This window comes from Augochlora pura, chromosome 3, assembly GCF_028453695.1.
Source record: "Augochlora pura isolate Apur16 chromosome 3, APUR_v2.2.1, whole genome shotgun sequence".
Classification (NCBI taxonomy): domain Eukaryota; kingdom Metazoa; phylum Arthropoda; class Insecta; order Hymenoptera; family Halictidae; genus Augochlora; species Augochlora pura.
Genome location: NC_135774.1, coordinates 5340077 through 5360608, shown reverse-complemented (window position 1 = coordinate 5360608; position 20532 = coordinate 5340077). Strand labels below are relative to the sequence as shown.

The following is a 20532-nucleotide window of genomic DNA, read 5'->3' as shown; positions in this document are numbered from 1 at the left end:
GCCACAAAACAAAGTCCCGAGCACCGAGAGCAGAGAGTAGAGTGCAGAGAGCAGAGAGCAGAGAGCGGAGCACAAGAGAGTAGCTAAGCAAAAGGCGAGTCCGTGGCCAGGAAAAGCTAGGTCGTGGCGAGCCGAGTAGGGATGGATCGAGGCACGGCAAGGCAAGGCAAGGCGTATCGGCGAGGCAACGCTGAGGAAACGGGTCCAAAGTCGTCGGGACTTGGCGAGGCTCTGGCTGCGCGTTCACCTCCTCCTCGGACGCAGTACGTTCCGGACTCTCGCGCAGGCGAGGTTGCACCAATCCGTTCGGTCGATCCGGCGACCACGTGCGCTTTCGCGACGTTCCACGAGGAACCGGCATTGTTTTCCCGCGTGTGTTTTCGGCGAGACTCGCCAGATCGTCGCGTGCTACAACTTCCCGCCATCGTCCCAGGGACGACTGAGTGTACCGACGCGCAAGGTTGCAAGGACCAAGCGAGAAAATCGGATCGATGAGGCGAAACTTTAGGCAGTCGCGAAATGCAATCGTACCGAAAATTCAACGGCGTACGCGACCATCGGATGCCTCGGTAGATTCCTACGGCAGCAGTCCCCGTTGCAGGTCGCAACGTCGAAGAAGGCTAAGCGGTGGCCGAACGGATTTCACGGTAGCAGGACGGATATTTGGATGCGAGGGACGCGCGATTGGAAAGTGTGCGGTTGGTTCGCGTCGGCCGGCGCTGGTTTCATGACTCTACTAACCCAGGAATCGTCACCGGCGCAATGGGAGGAAGGGAATTCCATAAATATCAAAAATTCCATTGAGCCGAGGCTTTTACGATCGGCCATTAGCATACAGGTGGACGCGCGTAAAAACATGTCGCGCGGCTATTGGAGGCAATCGCCGGGCCGAGAATAGCCGAAGAGGTGATATTGCTCGTTCCGCGATGTTCGCGCCGGTGTTACCGTCCCCGTTGACGATTAACAAAAACGAGAACGGTGACGGCGGAGAGGTTCGGTGACTAAGAAGAAACGTAAGTGTAACGAGTCCCAGGGACGCTAAGCGGTCCGGTAACCGGCCGCAGCCGGTCGAGGAACTGGACGCGACACACCGGGTAATATCGAACGGTCCGTTTGCTCGATTTAATTCGTCCGTCCGTAACCGACCGTAAATAGAGGAGGCGCTCGAGTTCTCACGGATCGGAACGGTGCCTGGAGCAACGAATCGATCGAGGAGATCGCGGTGTCTCGCGGGACGACGCGGCGCCGCGCGTTCAGGGGATGAACCTCCACGAAATTTGACGCGATCGCGAGATTCGTGAGCGCCGATCCCGACAGGCCGGACGATTCTGGACAGTTTGAGAGAAGGAGGACCTCACCGCGGCACGAAAAAGGCCTGGCGAACAAAGAGGGAGGAGGGCGCAGGGAAGGATGAGCGAACAGGATCGATGGGACGTGGAAGAAACGGTGACTGGCAAAAAATGCGCGAACCGCTCGAGATACCGGGTTAATTAGATTATCGGAGGCAGCAACTAGAAGGCTTGGCAGGACGACCATACATGGTCCATCGGCCTGCGTGGTCGAGGGCAGAAGCGGTAGCGACGCGTGGGAGGTCGGACTGCTCGCGGGCCGCTTTTTACGCGCCCAGGGAAGACGGATTCGTGTTCTCACTTCGGGGCCCCGACCGTTGAACAGCCTCCTGGCAGCGCGTGCACCGTGGGTCCCGTTTCTCTACCGGTCCCCGTCGACACCGGCGAACCACTTTTCCAAGAAACGCTGGCGATCGCGGCCACCTCCGAAACAAATTACGACACGCGATGACCAGGCGGCAAAGCGATCAGAACCACCGTTTTTTCTCACCAATTCTTCACGTCGAATACTCGGTCGTCGCACCGTATCCGTCAAATTGCGTCGGCTAGGCAGAGGATTTTGCCGGATAATTGTTTTCGAACAGCGTCCATCAAGACTACGCAAGCCCCGCAAACACGGCTACTCGCGTGCCAACTTTCAATTTCAGCGCCGAACGCGCGAGTCGCATGCCCCAGCGTCGCCTGTTCGCTTGTTCGCCTGCTCGACGGTTCGTCAGTTCGCCAGTTCGCCCGTTCGATCGTCCCACCATAAATCGAGATTTCCGTGATTCCAGTGAACCAGTCAGCGCGGACCACGGCTCCGTATGCCCGCGTGTCGCGCGGCGTCTTCTCTAGGATATCATTGTATCTGAAACGGGGGAAGCGTTAAGTGCGATGAAAGTGTAGCGAAGCGTGTTATGCAAAGCAGACGGAGAAACCAGAAAAGCCTGATTCGGTGATCGATCTGACCTGTTGCTACGAATTCGTGCCGATCCCTACGCCGAGTCCGCTCGCTCATTGACCGAACGGAACGATTCGCGCGATTAGAATACCGGTTCCGCGCGAACTTTTCGCTCCCGTTCGCGCGACGCGACGATTCGCCAACGATGACGGGGAATCCGATAGATTCGACGTCCAACACTTCTTTCTTCTTTCTTCTTTATAGACAACAAAGGCAGCAGCATCGGTGCGAAGTGACGCGACTCGATGGTCCCGCGGGTTCCTCGGTTGTTCCTCCTGTTTCGTCGGATCGCTCGTTTCCATGAACATTGATCAACGGAGGATTCCTCGGTCGTAGGAACCTTCGGATTTGAATTGCAAATCGCGCGAGAACATGGATTTCTTCGGGACCATTCCTCGTGTCCCCCGGTGAAACGAAACTCGATCGGAGACTCCGGTGACCAAGGAAAAGAGAGAAGTGAGAGAGAGAGAGAGAGAGAGAGAGAGGGAGGAAGGGAGAGGAGAGGAAAAAAGTGAAAAGTATGTCGGTTGCGGGCACCAGGAAATTATGCAGAGTGGGCCTAGTCGCCGTGTTGGTCACCGCGCTGTGCGTGTTGACTCTGCTCGATTCGCCGCCTCAACTCCCGGATCCACCGGCGGATCCTCCTCCCACGCCTGGTAAGCAGTTTTCTTCGTAGGTTAGCCGCGCTCCATCGCCTCCAACAGCGCGCGACCCTTGCCCTTTCGTTATCGCTGAACGGTTCGCAGCCCGCAAGCCACTAACGCGCCTTTGGCACCTAACAATGCTGGTTTCTTTCGCGCAGGATTAGATACGCCCGACCGCGTAGCCGCGCGGCTTTCAGATGTTTCCAGGTAGTTAACGATTCCCGATGATATCCCGATCGTAGATATTTCGAAAATGTTGAACGTAAATCACCTTTGCCAGAACCGTCAATCTCAACTGGTTCAGTTTGAAACTGCAACATCCGTAATTCAATCGTTAGTTTGATCGAGTTACTCCCTGCTCCTCTTCCGTCGCTCAAGATCAAAAGATTGGCTAAAACAATTTAAGCTTTAAATTGTTTTGCAGCCTGCGTTGCCGCGTTCCGATATCGCGCTGCGATAGAAGTAACTTGGCCAACAACTCAAACAGCAACACGCGATAAGCTTTGCGCGACAGGTTGCATCGAACTTAAACATTCAAAAATCTAGAAAAACTTTGAACTATTTCACTTTTAGCCATAGAAAACTAATTCGATAAATTTGCATGAAATATTTTCGCAACAATTGCTAAAATGGCACGGAATTATCTCGATTTAGAATAGTCTTTGGAAGATGAAGCAACTTGTTAATCTACGGATGTGCACGGCGAGCCTTCTCGTCGAAGACAAAACGAAAGAAGAATGTATAGTCGTAGGAAGTAATTCCCATATGCTATGGTAATCTTGCTTCCAGCGCGCTGAATACTTCAGCTTCGCTGTTCGCACTGTTTCCTATCAACGAATACTTTCCCAACATTATCGCTGACCGACAAAGAAAAGGGAAATTCTCTAGATTTTTCTACCCTACGAATGTTTCCTACTTGCACCTGTTTCCATCGATTCGAATAGACAAAAAGGCATTCCGACTCACCGTAACACGGAGCATACTATTACTCGCTACAGTTTAGAATGCGTTTCATCTTACACTCTTCTTGAGAATCTCGCAAATCAACCGTACCGATGACTCCGTATCACGCATACCTCAATTTTGATACCGGGGAAACCCGACAAACATTGAAAAGTGAAACGCATTGCTCACACTTTACGAAATAAATTTTTATGCAGGCGAAAATTAAATATTTTGAATTTTGTCGGTAATAAAACTGTGCAAATTTGTTGGGGATCTTGAATGAAATTTGTAACAAAGGCAGAAAGTTAAGCTTCAGTTCGGACCATGGAACTGTGCGACAGGGACATCAGAGAAGTGCAAGCGAGAAGAATTTCGGGAAGACTCACTGTCATTGTAAAAGTTCCCTCTCTACTATCCCAACACTTGCGAGCACTTCTCTGGAATGCCTGAACGCGACGCGGCGCAACGTTATCAACTACTTTCACCCTAAATATCTCAAAAACTATAAGCCGCCTGCACACAAATTAGACTCAGTTTTACAAGTTTTATTGTGAAATCTCATAAACATGTCAGCGTCAGGCGTGGGGACATCCTCCAAGACCGAGTTGTTCAATCTCGTCGTGACTTGCGAACTTTCTACGATGGAAAACAGGTGTCTGCGAAACGCTTTAACACCGAACGTCAACCCCAGTCTTTTAGCTCGCTGTTCTTTTCAGATCTTACCCCCTTCTTTCTCGATCGAGTCCTCTTAATTCCTGGACAAAAAAGGCGAACCTCGGAGGCCGTAAATCAACCGGCACGGTTTGAGACTCGGGCTTATCGCGACTCAAATCTCTACACGGTTCCTTGGCGGTAGCGACTTCATTAGGTGACATAATTTACAGCCGAGTTCGCCGAACGATCAGCACCGCGGCGCACAGTAGGACGAAACGACTATAAAAAACAATGATTAAAAATCTAAAAATAATATTTCAAGTAAGCGATGCGATTTGAATTTCTGCTGCATGGTGGAATAGATTCGTTCGATTTATCATTTTCCGAATTGACGAGGTAGTACCGGATGAAAATGTTGGATGACTCGCCTCGAATATAAAGCAAGCGGCAAAGTCGCAGATTGTTGATCGATGTTGGGTCGTTCCGTCCCAATGCGCGGAAGCGAGGATCCCCAGCGTTCCCCAATATGGCGGTGGATTTCGCAAGAATTACGAGAGGTAACCGTCCGGGAAACGCGGATACTTCCCAACTAAGTTTTACACCGTCGTTTTTCGAGCGTGTCCATTAATCCGCGTATTCGAATTGCGCGGCCGGAGCTTCGCGCGGCGCTGCGTTTTACTTTCTCGTAAAGCTGGCGAACCGTGGCATCAAGAAGAGGGAAAGCAGGAAGCGGCGGCCTGGTAAAGGGCACAGATACCACGGAGCCGTGTGTATCGCGTAATACGCGGTCGTTGGGTCAACCGTAGACACCACTTTTAACGACAACGCTACGCGCGCGCGAACTCACACCGACGGTCCCTCGATGATCGGCGTTTCGCTCGAACGGAACAAATTGTTTTACACGGGAGAGACGCAGGATTAATCCGACCGCGTGAACCCTCTTCCAGCGGCTGCGGCGCGCTTATGGTTGCCTCGGGTTTAATTGGCCCCGGGAGATTAGCCGTGTTTGTACCTGAAAATTATGCTACCGTTAATGGCTCTCGCGAAGGTAAATATGGTTTTGAAACAGATGGGGGAAATGAATCAACGAAATAACACGCGGAATTTTTTGGTACGGTCCATCGAGCTTTCAATGGAATTATCCATCTTCTGATGAATTCGCAATCGACCCGATAAATCATTCGAATTCTTTTTAGATAATGGGGAATTAATATATGCCATACAATGAGAAAATGTAACAGTGACGCTCAGTTCAAAGTTTTAATTGAGAATTAGATGCAGGAACGATCAACTGCTCGATTGGTTCTCGAGAACAACGCTAACTATAAAACGGTATCGCGAGAATCGCTGTCTGCAATATCCGCCAAGTACGTTAATCGAAAACGTTGCAGTTTAACGCGAAACAATACGAGCATGCAATACCTCGGTACTTACTCTATCGCCCAAGTATGGTGGAAGTGATAAAGGAAAGTTCTAAAATGACGAGCATCTAAAATTGGAGCATACAATTCCTTCCCAATCCTAGAACACTGCAACAGACATTTATCTAATTAAATACTAGCCCGCGAAAACAAGACGTAGTCCGGTGAAGATTTTTCCAAGAGAAATTTCATGCGATTTCAAACACCGATTAGTTTGTATATCAAATTAACGAAAGCGATCACGATCGACCTTGAATCGAGCACGGAGGCCGGCTGTTACAGAACCTGAAATCGTCAAACGACGAATTTGCATACGCATTATATATGCGACGCGAGGGCATGCGTGCGTAACTCGCGTAATTCACGGGCGAATTCATTAAACGCATCGATCGCAGTGGCGGCCGGGAAAGGAAGAAACGAAAATATGGCAGAGGCATCGCGGTCGTGACTCTCGGTCGTTCGTGACTGCCCGCGGAAGAACGAGTTTTCCCTCCGGTACGCGAACGAATCGCCGTTCGCTATTAGTGGCGAATTAACGAACGAGGCAATTGAAATTCTGTATATCTAACTAATAGACGCTAGGCCGAGGTCAGTGACGCCCGTCGTCCGGCACTGGGACAAAAGTCGAGAAAATTGCTCGGTCGCGCGCGCCAAGGAGGATTCGGTGATGCCATCGCGGTCGTCGAACGAGGCGCTATACATATAGTATTCATGGTGTACCGCGTCCGGCTTCGAACGATGACGCAACGCTTCCATCCGGTTGGGGAACCAACGCGTCTTCGAGGAGCCTTTCTAATCGTCGTGTTCAATGAGACGTGGGTGTTTTCTTCCTCGTCGAACGAATGACCGTCGCACAATGGGCCTAAAGCTACTACTAACATTCGCAAATTTTGATTTCGAGGTGAGATTTAATTGCGACAACGGTGTAGCATTAGACGAGGAGAAATTGGGATTAGAAGAGAACGAGAGAAAGGAATTGCAACACAGGTGGAACGTTTTCGTTTAACAGTAAGACGTTTGACGCGAAATCCTTTCAAAACGCGTTATCTGCTCGACCGGAACGTTCCATGTAAATTGCTGAAACGAATCCGTGCGGACGTCACCGACCTCTTATGCAACGCGAGTTTTTCTCGGCGGGTGGCGGCGAGGGCATCAGAAATTAATTTCGCCGAGCACGCAGGCCTCGGCATCCGCGTTAATAAGTAGAGAATACCGCGTCCCTGTCACGTGACTATCTCGGTCTCAATCTCCCCAGGCTGACTACCTTTCCTGACACATTTTCTAGGTGGCGAACCTCCTGGCACAAGAAGCATCGTGGCTTACTCCTGGGCGCGGAGATTGGCACTCGATTACAGACCCTCCAAGGAGTGCGACGGTAATGGAACGTACGGGACGACGTTAAATACGTTCAAGTTAGCCGACGCGAAGTGGCTCGAGACAATCCCTGGACAGCTCTTCCTGTACAGCGCCCACTTGGACCTAAGAGTGGCCGGTTATCCGAGCTTGAGGGTGATTGGCGTTAAACGCGGACCAGTCCCGACCTCTGGCCTTTTCTGCACCGTTTGGTGAGACACTTTCCGTAGACCGATTCGCGCAATGCATAGTTTGTCCTCCTCCTCCTCCCCCTCCTCCTATTATACTTTGAAGAGCCGGCCGGTTCCTTCTTGCACAACACCGTTTCCGCACCGGCGCACCGACGTAACGCGTCGCTATGCGCAAACCGCCTCGTCCTCTTCTTTTTCTGAACTCTGTAATTATACCGAGCCGCGAATTAAACCGGGCCAACTCTACGTGTCCCCTGCCCAACTTCCAGGCTTACCCAAACTTCTCCCATAGACGAAAACGGCCGGTTGTTTCGTAGAACGGAGGATTATGCAAATCGGTCGCGCGACGAGACTCGCGGCGAGCCGTAAATAGTTTCGTTTGTTCGATCCTGGTGCTCGCCGTAAAAGATGCGGCCGAAAAAGGAACCGTAATTATAGTAATTGGCATCTTGTGCTTAGAATTTAGGACGCGTCTCGTCTATGGTTTTACAGGTACAAGGAAGAGGACAGAGAAGGCAGGTCCGTCAGCGTGGAGGCGCTGGTCTCGACGATTTGGTTGGACGAATGGGGCGAGACGGTGGACAGCTACGCGGGCGTCCTAGTCGGCTGTCAATTATCCCCGGACGCGGCGGTCGATCCGTCCAGAGTGTACGTGGGCCCCGAACCTTGCCACAAGAATGCTAGTCATAGTTTAGCGATAAGCCCGGAGAGCAGGGGCGAGCGGGAGGATCGGCGTAGCCGCGAGTTCACGTTGTGCATCAAGGGGCTGGACTTCGACGAGGACATCTCGTCGCGTCTGGTCGCGTTCGTCGAGCTGCACCGGATCCTGGGCGCGGAGCTCTTCTACTTTTACGTGTTCAACGTGCACGAGAACGTGCTGAAGGTGCTCAGGCTGTACGAACGGTCGAACGTGATCAGATGGTTCAATCTGACGCTGCCTGGCGACCTGCCGAACGAGAAAAACGCTCGCAGGCGACTGCTCGGCGAGGACATCTGGATCAAGAGGCGGCTCGAGCTGATACCCTACAATCATTGCTTCTACGACAACCTCCATCGATCGGAGTTCGTGTTGCCGATCGACATCGACGAGACGATCGTCCCGATCACCAGGCGCAACTGGTACGAGCTACTGCTCGACGAGAGGATCAAGCTCGGCCGAACCTTCAAGGACTTTGCGTCGTACGCGGTCCGGAACGCGTACTTCTTCCCCGAGCTGCAGAACAGGAACCACACCGATCCGAGCCGATTCGACGCCGACTCCCCGGACTCGTCGAGCTTCCTCGGCGACCTCGATTATCTTAACACCGTCAGGACCGCCTCCGTCTCGCCGGAAGGCGACTCCGTCAAGAGCTTCGTCTCGACCAGACGCGCGTTGACCGTGCACAATCATTACGCGCTGACGACACTAAACCCGTCTACCAGACGCGCGCATCACTTTGACCCGGACGACGTCCTCAAGCATCACCACAGGGCCTGCGACGCAAGCCACTTGGACTGCGAACTGCTCATGGAAGACGTCAGGATCGATCGGTCCGCGTTGAAGTACGAGGACGAGCTCAGAGCTAGAATGGCCGGGTTCCTCGGCGACCTCAAGGCATTCGATTAGTATAATTGATCGTCTTGTACATAATAAAGATACGTTAATCGGTTCGTTCGTGGTTCGATCATTTCCTACCTCGACGCTAAAACCAATGATTTCAGATTTACATCGTCGTCTGATACACCATAAATCATTTTTCCAAGGTCGGACTTGTTAACAGACTCAATTAATTTATAATTTAGCGACAAATTCTTCTTTACCTATTACGGCAGAAATTTTCTTTCGTTGCTGTTACATTTTATTGCAATTAAATTCACTATTAGAAACCTATCGCAATGAAATGTTCTATTAAAATCCGTAAAGTTAGTCAACTACAATGCCCGAATATTTTCCGGAGACAGTCCAGTCGGCGCAACGATTGTAATCAGTGGCAAAAACACGCCGTTTATGGCGCAGCGTATTGCCAAGGAGTTCGATAAATACCTCGTTCGTCGATATCTCTTCTTATCGCAGCTGGATAAAAAAAATCGCCTTCGAGCGTTTTCCGTTTTACGATTTCACCGTCCACGGAGTTCTCAGCAGAGTTTCCCGGCCTTGTAGCAGAGACAATAACGAATCCAATCCCGGAGATCGAAACGATGCGGTTCTCGGTGCGTTCGGATGGCTACCACTGTAAGAGTAAACAAGAATTGGTTAGCTCGCGATCCGAAATCCACGTTAGCACAGGGCCCTTTAGGAAATTTTACGACATGCATAAACCGCCGTAGAAACTGCCGTCAAGGTCATAACAGAGTTTAATAGCCCGTAAGTAAGTCGTGTTCCAGGATTGTTATACGACGCGAGGATAAGACCGAATGTTATTTAGAAAAGCGATAAGTAATTTCCGGTGGTAGAGCTGCGAAACTTCGTTTCGACGAATCGAAGATGATGACGACCCAACAATATTCGCTGTCGGACGACCGGGATCGAATAAACTCGTCGCAACGAAAGTTCGAACGGGAACGTCCTTGCGACGCGCGAAAAGAATATCGAGTTTTCTAATGGAAAACTTTGCCAGCCTCCAAACATTATTCGAATCGCGATCTAAACCGCGTTTAAGGCTCTCCAACTGAAATTACATTTCCTCAAGAAAACGAATAGCTCTTTTGCGACACACGATCGCTGCAAAGTTCAAAATAAGGAGGAGTCAATTGGTTTCCTCGTAAGCTGTTTACAATAAAGTCAGCCATTTTTGAAGCATCGGTTTTTAACGCGCCATTAAATTCAAAGATCCCGCAGAAAGGTGAAATCGAATATAAATGACAAGTGAGCTTGTTTTGTCTACGACTAATGAACCGAGTCGAGCTCTAACGAGCTGATTCCAGCATATTCGCGTTTATTCTGCGGAGAACGGCAGGTAAGAACAAGATTGAGAGAGGACGCGCGCGCGCGTATCAGCGAACCGGCTAGTACGAGCAACTCCGTTTCGCCTATACCTTATCCGCTCGATCCGTTCCACTTCCGTAACTTATTATTATCTGTAACTGGGTCGATCTCGATGTGTCCTGTACAAGTAGACACGCGGTTGCTTCGTTAACCCTTTTAGACGCGTCGACTGCATCGTCGGCTCGTACGTTTCTCGCACATCTCGTTTCGAAGGCGCAAACTACCATGCTATTTTCGTTCTAATTGGACACAGTTCATTCTGTCCGCAAGAAACTCTTTCATGACAATTCTTTTTCCTCGTTATTGAACGCCTTCTTCTAGGAAGACGAGATCGTATCGAGCTTAAACGTTCCATATTATCCAAAGTAAATCCGTATCCCAGCGAAATTCATGGTATAACAACTTGTCGAGAAAACGGTATTTTTGGAACTACGGAGGTCGGCGTTTACGGCTACGGGGTCACGGAGCATCGTCGAGTTTGCATCGCGTCTTGTTGCTGGAAGGTGTCGCGATGTTCCGGCTGTGGGATTCATCTTTTTTATCTAGAAGAAGTCTCGGGGGACACGTACCGGAGGCCAGGAATCGAATGTCTGTACAGTGACACCGGCGGCGGTGATATCGTCGTGAGCAACCTTCTCGGAAGAACGCATTTTTACGACTTTCTTTCCAATCCTAAAATCCAGGTCGGCTCCCGACGTCGGGTTAGAAAACCATGTGTCCTGGACACCTTCGCGCTCTCTCGCTTCATTTGTCGATGGACGGACCACTCGTGTAACTCATTGTCTCGTTCGGGCCGAGACCCTTCGGAATTGATGCGAGGTGGCCACCTCGGCTAGCCACGTGCTCCGAGGGCAGGTCAGGGTTTGCGACCACCGGTTCGCAAGATCGATCGCCCGTATCCGACCCGGATTGATTTCACGAATAGATTTCGCATTCGCTCGGTTCGCGCGCTACACAGCCGCTCGTTGTTCTTTGATCGATGTACGTTATTTCCATTCGGTTTCCACGCCGGTATGTCGAAACTATTCGTTTTCTGTCAGAGTTATGGATGCGGATACGCGTCGACATAAATTAGGGATACCTACGCGTAGGTTCGTACGCGTGTAATTATCAGTTTAAAACTTTAACCCGCGTATTTCTGCGTTACGGTTTGCGACGATATTTCCATCAGTAGCGGAAATTGCTTTCCTCTACAAACCGTAGTATTCGAAACTTTGTCGACGCGTTCCCAGTCGCATCGAATCAAACGCAAATTTCTGAATCGTAAAAACCATTCTTTTCACGGATCACCGTCTAAAAGGCGCGCGAGACTCTTCGCGACCAGTTCCGCGACATTGTTGAAAGCAGAAGCAGTGAGGCGCAAAGATTCCCGGTGAACGGCATAAAGATTCTAGATAATGATCGGCGAATGTCAGGCAAACATCGCCGCTCGGCACGCTCGGCCCAAAGTTACGAATTTTATTGAGACATTTTACGATCTCATCCCACGATTTCGCCTCGCGAACCGAAGCTCAGCGACGCTGGTCACATTTTTTGATGTCGCGCCACCGTGACGGTTACGCATCACCAAAAACGACGTACAGAGATGTGTCTCGGTCTTTTTACCGGTTGTCATTAGCACGTGATTCTCGCGAATCGTCGAATCTCGAACGAGAAAGACCCTCCCGATTCGTCGAATATCGCAGGCATGCGCCCGCCATTGGGCAAAGGGAGATAGCTCGAGAAGGGGAGAGAGAGGGAGAACGAGGAGAGGGTTGGTCGTAAGCGAGCAGCACGTGCGTAGCAGTCATCCTGGCGCACTCGCCAGGACCGTACCTTCCTTTTCGAACGATATTTTCCTGCCCGACGATCTTGAAAAACCACGGAACCAGTGCCTCGTTCTCCCGTATTCCAATCAAGTCAAATACGTCCATCGGCTGCTTTCGCGCGTGCGAGTTTACGGTGCGACCGTCGAAGAAGATGTATTCGCTCGACGAGGGTCGACAGTGTTCTCTTCGCAAAGATCTCGAAGGCAACCCCAGTCGACGAGGCGGGCGCGTACGCGGGGAGACTACCCTTTCATCCAACGCATCGAGGATTAGATCGGAAGAATTTCGCGAGTCGTGTGGTTATTCTCCGATAGGGAAGCCAAGATTCCCAGGAGATCGCTTCGCTCGTAGATCCCTGTAGGGAGATCGCGAGATGACGGTGCGCGAGGGGGATCGCAAAAGCATGAGACACAGCAATTCTTGGCCGGAGCAGGCTCCGCAGACGGTGAAAGTACGCGTCGATCCTTTGTCGCGCGCTTTTACTATCATCCCGATGATTCGCGAGAACTTCCATCCTCTGTTGGCCGCGGCGAAGCCCGGTTGGATCGACGATGTCGTACTCGGCGATCATGGTCGTTCGACGCCCATGGAAACGGAACACCGGTTCGTCGACGAGACCGGAGTCGTCGAACGTGTCCCCGAGAATCGCAAGAAACTAGAGGATACCTTCGAGTTACGCGTTTTTGTAGCCGACGTCGCGACTAGAACTTCGGTAAAGGATGTCGTCGAACGTCGAAGAAGGAAGACCGCGCCAAGTCTTTCATCCGACGAATACTCGAGCGCGTTGAAAGCGAAGCGAGCTGCTCCGGAGGGAATGCGATCGAGCCGCTCGATCGACGAGGAATGCCCTGAAAGCCGAGAAAAGCTCCAAAAGACTTTGTCGCAGAAGAGCGTGCTGGAAGACTCGGAAGAGGATACCTCGTCGTCGAAGAGCGTCATCGTTCGGATCGAGCCGCGAAGGGATGAAGCTGGCTCTTCCCGAGATGCGACCGCCGGGAGAAGCTCCGTTATAGAAATTTCGAGAAATGCGGTTTCCTCCGCGGTCGCAGCGGAGAAGCCGCAACACGTATGTTCCAAGTGCACCTCCCAGGGTCCGTTGCATCGACGGTTTATTCCTTCTCGTTCGACCGACGAAAACAACCTGGTCAGGGAGGGCCGGTGCCGGGTCACCAGTTCCTGCAAAGAGGAAACGCTACGTAAATATTCCGCGGTGGAAGCTAAAATGAGAACCAGCTGGCAGAGAATAGGAGCGACCGGTCTAATTGGATCCACCAGGAATAAATGCGAGGAGAGGGACGAGCGCGGTCGGAAGAGGAACGGCGAGCCGCTCCGTCGATCGACGAACGATGTCCAGAAAGAGGCTACCCTGAGGAGGCATTACTACCCGGAGGGTGGCTGGGGATACGTGATCGTGACTTGCTCGGCGCTCGTTCATTTCCTCGGGATCGGTTTGCAGCTCGCGGCGCCAGGAAGCTGGCACCTAACCGCCGAACTAAAATTCCATCAGCCGCCTCTTCACAGCGCAGGTAAGCTTCTCCTCTCTCTCTCTCTGCCCTCTTTCCTTCTTCTTCAGTACCCGCTCACCCTTTCGCCCGCTGGCGTCTTTGTCCGCCGCCTCGTCGAACGCGTACTGCCTAATTGGCCGTTGCTTAATTGACCCGGCTATCGTTTATCTTAATCGGAAGCGGCCGTCGAATCGGGTTATCCAGCGGTACACCCGGCTCAGTTGCACGCGAATTTCGAAGCCGACCGGCCCGATCCGCTGATTGCGCTAAGTGAAAACCTTGTTCCGCGGATACCACGGAGCACCGCTCATAAATCAAACCGTTTTTCGCGGTTTATTTCCCTCCTGACGAGCCTCTCGCGCTCGTTATCGTCGGACTCTGTAAACATTCGGCGGGACTCGTGACGGTCGGTCTTAATGACAGGGACGTGGACGACGCGAACGACGCCACCACCGGTTGATGGTTTTCTAATTACAATTGGGAAGTTGAGGCGATATTTATATGGCAATATAATTCCACATCTCGTCCTTCTCGTCTTTCCTCGTCTCTTCCTTTCGGTTTCGTGCGGTCAAACGCCGAAGAATTGATCGGTAAAAATTGCTCGAGCCTTTTGTGCCAATAGTTTCAACGTTGTAAACGTTTTGACAATTAGAGGTGTGAAATGAAAATTATGTACTACTTTTTGTACCTTGACCAACGATTCGATCTATCGATCGCTTCGTGTAACAATGTATTCGTCCTCGACTCCTTTGTCGCACCTTATCCCAGCTACGAGAATCGAGAATTTTCGAATACGATTTGGAGATAACCTCGTTTCTTGTTTCCTTTAATTGCCACTTAATGACTCAACTACTGGCGCTTTCTGCATCAGAATGCAGTCGAATATGCGGTCGCAGATGGTCAATATTTTCTGCAGCAATTATCTTATCTCGTTGCTCTTTCGAATCTGAGAATATTGGGTACCGTTCCGGATACTCGAGGTTATCCCCCTGTCTTTAGAGACGAAATGTTTATACGTATAGGGTGGCCTATTTCAATCATAAGGCAGTTTCATGAGACAAATTTCCAAGCAAGCACCTTCGACGTGTGGAATGTTCTAAAACGAAGCGAATGCCGCGCGTTCAATAATGGCACACCTTATCGAAACATCGTTAACGTCGAGCGCGTTAACGATAAAGTATTAAAACGAGTCACCCTGTATGCACGCGTCCGCCCACATCGGCAGTTTTTCGAAAGGATGCCACGCAAATGAAGCGCGTGGCTCAACACGGGAAAACAGGAATATGGTAGATGGAGAAATTATGGCGCGCTCGGAGCCGCGAAGAAAGGTACCCCACGGTGTTCTCCGAAGACGTAATCGTTACTCAATGACCGTGCTGCCGTAAAAATGCCGGCGTAGCAGCGGGTGACTCGGTCCCAGTATACGACTCGCGTTTATTTAATTTGCGTACACGTAAGTGCGTGGCGACAGACCGCAGCCGGCACCAGGGGCGACACGCGCGAACAAAAATCGGGACATTGTATCGGCAGTCTGGACGCGTCGCGGGAGCCTCACGTACACGGCTTTAGGCGTGCCGGGCATCGCGATGCATTCGCGAAGGATCTCTTTTTTCCGAGGGACCGGCATTAATTTCTCTCCTCCCAGCAGTTCAGACGCAACTTGTGCTGCGACCGCTCGCCCCACTCGGACAATGCATCGAGCCGCTGATACACAATACGTATCTCGCGTCGGATCTACGCGTTCATTCATTCGCGACCGGTGATTTATACGTTGTTCGCGACGGTATTTCGCGTTTCGGTGGGCCGTTCCATCATTGGACTCTGCACGGTTACCGATCAAGTGACACCAGCAATATCCGCGGCGCAAGATCGCGCCAGGCATTGGACATCTTAATGGTATGAAACGTCGCAGAGTCGTACGCGGACAAGAGATTGGCGCAACGATACAGGAGCGGTCGCAAAGAATCGTTTGCCGACAGATGCTCGATCGGCTATCTCCTCGAAGCATCTCGTAGCTCGCGGTCCTCTTGTCTTTGCCGCGTAAAAATCGTTCTGGAAAAATCAGCGCAGCCCGCGGTGGTTCCTTTTCAACGGTGCGATACCTCCTCGGCCGTTTGGTCGTTTGGATCGTCGTGTAATCGTAATTACGATCGTGAAAAATCTGACCTTGAAATGGATGCCCGAGCTGGCTCGCCGAGTCCCCCGAACGCAGATGCGTATCGCAAGCGTCGCGATTCTTACAGCGCGGCGATGATTAACGTAGCCGCGATCGCGAGCGAACCATCGGAAAATGGCCGTCCCGCGGGGCCAACGATTGCATCTCAACAACCGATCGCGCAGTCGAGGCGACCGAGGCTGCCGGACAATTCGAGTTTGGAGTCGGAGAGCTGGTCGACCGAGAGCTCTACCATGAAGAGGGAGTTGGCCAGAACCTCCTCGACGGACACCAACAGATCCTGGAGCGAGAGCGTCGAGATCCCGGAGATGTTGATCTCGCAGCCGGAACTGTTGGCAAAACTGGCCCGATGTCGTTGCTTCTTAATGGCGAAACTGGCGATCCCGAGTTCGAGCGAATGCCAGTGTCAGTGCCAGTGCCGTTGTCAGTGCCGGTGCAGCCAGTGCCAGTACTATCGTCGCAAGATCTCGAGCTGCTCGAGCCGGGATCACGCGTTTCCAGGCGGTTTCAAACGGAAGGACTCGAGCTACTCGGTGTCCACCTGCCAGAGCATCCTGCTGCCGTCTTCCGGCAGAAACTCGGTAGCAAGTTTGTTCCAGGAGATCAAGGAGGACGCTCGCGAGTCGATCCAGGAAGCGATTCAACGTCGGCACTCGTCGGATCAAACGCAGTCGCGCGGCTGCAAGATCGGCCGCTCAGATAACCGGCGATTCTCCGAACAAACGATCGCCGGGGCGGAGGCGAGGGCTGCAGAATGCGTCAGAAGAAGCAGCGGCAGCAACAGCAGCGCTAGCAGCAGCAGCCACGTCGCCGATGCTAGTGCGACCAAAGCAATCATCGCAAGAACCAGTCCGCGCTTCTTCGCGGAGAAGGTCGCCGGCTCCGGAGCCGCGCCGGAGTCGTTCCGGCCGTCTTTGCATAATGAAAGTCGTGAGACCGACCCGACGAAAGAGCCGACGACAGACGGGCGATTCGCCGCGCTCCACAAAAGAGAGAGGCGGGACGTGCTCCGGGCAGCTAGTCCGAGCGAGAGGCGCGGAAGCAACGCCGCCGTTACGCCGAAGATGATGAGGAGACGGTTTTCCGAACAGCTGATCCTCGAGGGCGGTCTCGGCAGTGGCTTCGACTACGAGGATCTGCTGCAGTTACCGGAGGACGGCGCGGAAGAGGAATCGCTCACCGCGATCAACGCCCGAAAGAGGATCACGCTCAAGAGGCATTACTACCCCGAAGGCGGCTGGGGACACGCGATCGTTATGGTCGCGGTCCTCGTACAAGTAATCTGCCACGGTCTGCAGTTCGGCTACGCTGCCATGCTGACGCCGGCGGTAGAAAAGTTTCACGAAGACGTTCGACGCGCAGGTATGTACCTCTAATGGAAGGATCCGGGATGGCGTCGGCTCGGCAACGTTTTGGTAAAACGAACAAATTAGGGTATTAAGAAACCGTAAAAGAACACGGCGTGTAAGAGATCCTCGCCGGTTAATGCGACGCGACGAACGGACCCGGTCTCGTAAATAGTTTCATTAGAATAGTTTGGATGCTCGAGACGTTGGCGCATGCTGCGAATTGAGATTACTACCGACGCATCTGCTGGATATGTTTATCGGATTACACGATACCACGACTTTTTTAGTCCGCAGTTGTGATCGCTCGACTGTAATAAGCTTCCACCGAAGCTGGTTCTCGTGGCTCGCGTACCGTGCATCGTGTCCCTCGGCGCAGTTGGCAATTTCTTCTTTAATCGCGAAGATCCTCGGATCTCGGCGGACGATATCGCCGGCGATCTACCAAGCGCTGCCGTAACAAATGAGCGTAGATGTTTCGCGTTTCATCTTCGCACGATCTTGATATTTGAAAAGCTGCTAAATCTTTTAGTTTACTGCTCCGCGTCAAATCCGTACTGGTTTCATTAATTTCTTGAAAAATCCGGCATCGTTTCCTGACAACCAGGAAGAGCTCGGACGACTTCTCGAAAATCGAGCCCGTTCGAATGAATAGCTGGAAACAGGTTCCCGTATTTATAGACGGCGAATACTGTTTTCATTCCATCGCGTAATCTTTTCTGAAACGTCGTGCTCATCGACATCGCCCTCCTGGAAACAGAGTACATTTGATATTACGTATTTTCGGGACACCCTATACAAAGTTATCCACTTACGTATCTCCTCCGACAAGGATTTTTAGGTGAACCACCCCACATATCGTTATTTCAACCGAATTAATTTTCGTCGACGAATTGAAATATTCTCGAGTTAAAAAATATATAGTTTTTATTTTTGTCAAGAAGTCTGCCGCAGATTTATTGCAATCGATTGGCAGCATCCGCGATAGAAAACGAATGTCGTGTTCGTAGAAGAACGCTTTGGATCGATACTACGCCGATCTACGCGTGCATCCGACTTGCCGGAAACATAAGATGATAAGAGACGGAACTTTTCGCGAATAGAGGAAGCTTAGCAGCGAGATACGCGCGGCGCGGAGGAAGCGATTCCATACACCTGCACGGCAACTGTCGTCTCGGCAAACGGTACTTACCTACCGTAACCTGCACTCGTGGCTCGTACGAGTTTTGTTCTATATTGCACACGGTCGTGCACTCTTAACCTACATGAGTCCGCGGCGATGGTACGCGTGCAAACGAGCATCGCGGCTGAATCGTTTTATCGATTCCGCCAAGATATCTCCGGAGAAAATTACAGAATACATTCGGGGACCTGGTCAAGTGGAAAGACAAGATTGAGAGGCGAGACGGTCGGTCAACCCGACAACTAGTTATTTTTCTTCCCTCGTTGCCATTCGAGACTCGTTAAGATTATAAGGCAGCTGCGAACCGCTTATATCGTGCAAGCTTATTTATCGCTCGAGCAACGTTGCTTATCGGATGTCATTGCAACACTCGCGATTATGAAATCCTCCTTGAAAACAAGCAACTTTTTCCCAAAATTATGTCGTTTTCAATACGTTTACGTAAACAATACTACACTATACTACAAAATAACAATGTCTCTATCGCCATTGAAAGATGGAATTACAAATTCAAAGATTCATTAAAACAAATTTTAAATTTAAAATATGCTCAACTTTTATTCGCCAAGTCCTAAAGAGAACGCTTGCACCGTAAAGCTTATAAATTCGTTAACGTTATAAGTAGCCATCTGCAAGAAGAAAAGTTATCATACTATTGCTATACGAATAAGTACTATATGTATGTGTAAATAAATATAAGGTGCAAAAACATAACCTTGTTTGTATCGAGAGAATCTAGCGCGAAAACTCGGTTAACTTACCGTTATAATTATATACAGATTTCACACCTAAATAACGAGTTGTTAACTATTTTTGGACAGTCTATTTACTTCTCTAATGCACAACTGAAATAAATATGCTCTTACCTTAATGGCTGAGGTATGAAAGTAAATTCGTCTCTGATGCCCGTAATGTGTAAGACAAGATGCGACTGATTGCACCACAAGGATAGAAAAAGCGAACGGTGGCGCCATCTGCGGTGGCGAATTTGTAAACTAACTTTCCTTATTTCTGCCATGTGTAATACAAGGACAGAGATAATATGCGACAAGGAGACTAGATACGCCACTACTGCCACCAACTTTGCTGACCGACTTCGAATTCCCTGGTAACTAGTAGGGACACATAACATACGAGGAGGTATCCAACAAGGACACCTAAGGACAGTCGGCGAGCATCTCTCCCTCTATCGTAAATGGAGGAAAGAATTACTAATAACTCAATAGTTAGGGATCGTTTATAAACATTTACGATCGAGCTATGTAGAACAAACTTTCAACTACTTTCACACATACATTAAACAGTATTAATCAATTTATGGAAGCTCTTACCCAAAATAACCTCAAAATATTAAACGTCATTCTGAAAATAATTAACTTCTAGACTTTGCAGACATCTTTTGTAATTATCTATAATCGAAGAAAGTAGAACGGACCTCTAACAATATTGCAATAATAAATTTAAACGTATTTAATTCGTAATAAATAAGTTATTAAAGTTAGATTGATCAGCACTTACTTATCCTTAATATTTTTAATAAAAGGACCAGAGAACTTTTATTCCTTTTATTATTGTTACGTACGGAGATTTTCTCACGACGTTTTTCTTTCCTTCTTGAAGGCATGCGCTAGATAACGTCGGCAGTGAAACGCGGCCCTTTCATTTAAAAATAGAACATCTAATCTACCATATGGGGCGCGAGCTCAATAAGGGCCACACATCCCCGATTCTTAGAACCATCTACGGTGTGATCTGGTCACATAGGCCCAGTCCCCACTACCGAATTTTCCAGTTCAACTGCGTATAAAAGGGCTGAGATTTATCTTCTCAGCGGGCAGTTTCAAGTCAAATCGCGACGCGAGACGTAGCAAGATCGAGCCAAGTTCTCCTTCGAGCAATAGTTAACCCCCGCCGACTTGGTGCGAAAACCAGGGAGCGTGTCTTAGGACCATCGCGAATCTTACACTACACTTACGCACTTGTAATAGACTGAAGTTGTTAGATTATATTGTGGGGTGTAGGATAAGAGCGTTTGGGTTATGTGATAGTGGG

The 20532-nt window shown here is 50.4% G+C and overlaps 2 protein-coding genes and 1 long non-coding RNA gene across 4 annotated transcripts; 2 read left to right on the top strand and 1 right to left on the bottom strand.

Moving 5' to 3' along the window:
* Nucleotides 1-277: 277 nt before the first annotated feature.
* On the top strand, nucleotides 278-9147 carry LOC144468204 (uncharacterized). 2 transcript variants are annotated; one of them, XM_078177531.1, is made up of 3 exons: nucleotides 278-1446; nucleotides 7239-7518; nucleotides 7990-9147. In XM_078177531.1, exons 1-3 carry the CDS (start codon nucleotides 1428-1430, stop codon nucleotides 9101-9103), a joined length of 1413 nt encoding a protein of 470 aa, XP_078033657.1. In that variant the 5' UTR covers nucleotides 278-1427; the 3' UTR covers nucleotides 9104-9147. The 2 variants fall into 2 exon arrangements, with proteins under 2 accessions (XP_078033657.1, XP_078033656.1); XM_078177530.1 differs by lacking the exon at nucleotides 278-1446 and adding an exon at nucleotides 2810-2945.
* Nucleotides 2812-7326, bottom strand: LOC144468205 (uncharacterized). The gene is made up of 4 exons (XR_013493774.1): nucleotides 7248-7326; nucleotides 5967-6061; nucleotides 5380-5544; nucleotides 2812-3244 (listed from the first exon to the last, which is right to left on the bottom strand). It is a non-coding gene; the product is annotated as an uncharacterized LOC144468205 (long non-coding RNA).
* Nucleotides 9148-15965: 6818 nt separating the features above from the next.
* On the top strand, nucleotides 15966-17327 carry LOC144467614 (uncharacterized). The gene has a single exon (XM_078176501.1). It carries the CDS (start codon nucleotides 16026-16028, stop codon nucleotides 17325-17327), a length of 1302 nt encoding a protein of 433 aa, XP_078032627.1. The 5' UTR covers nucleotides 15966-16025.
* The last annotated feature ends 3205 nt before the right edge of the window (nucleotides 17328-20532 follow it).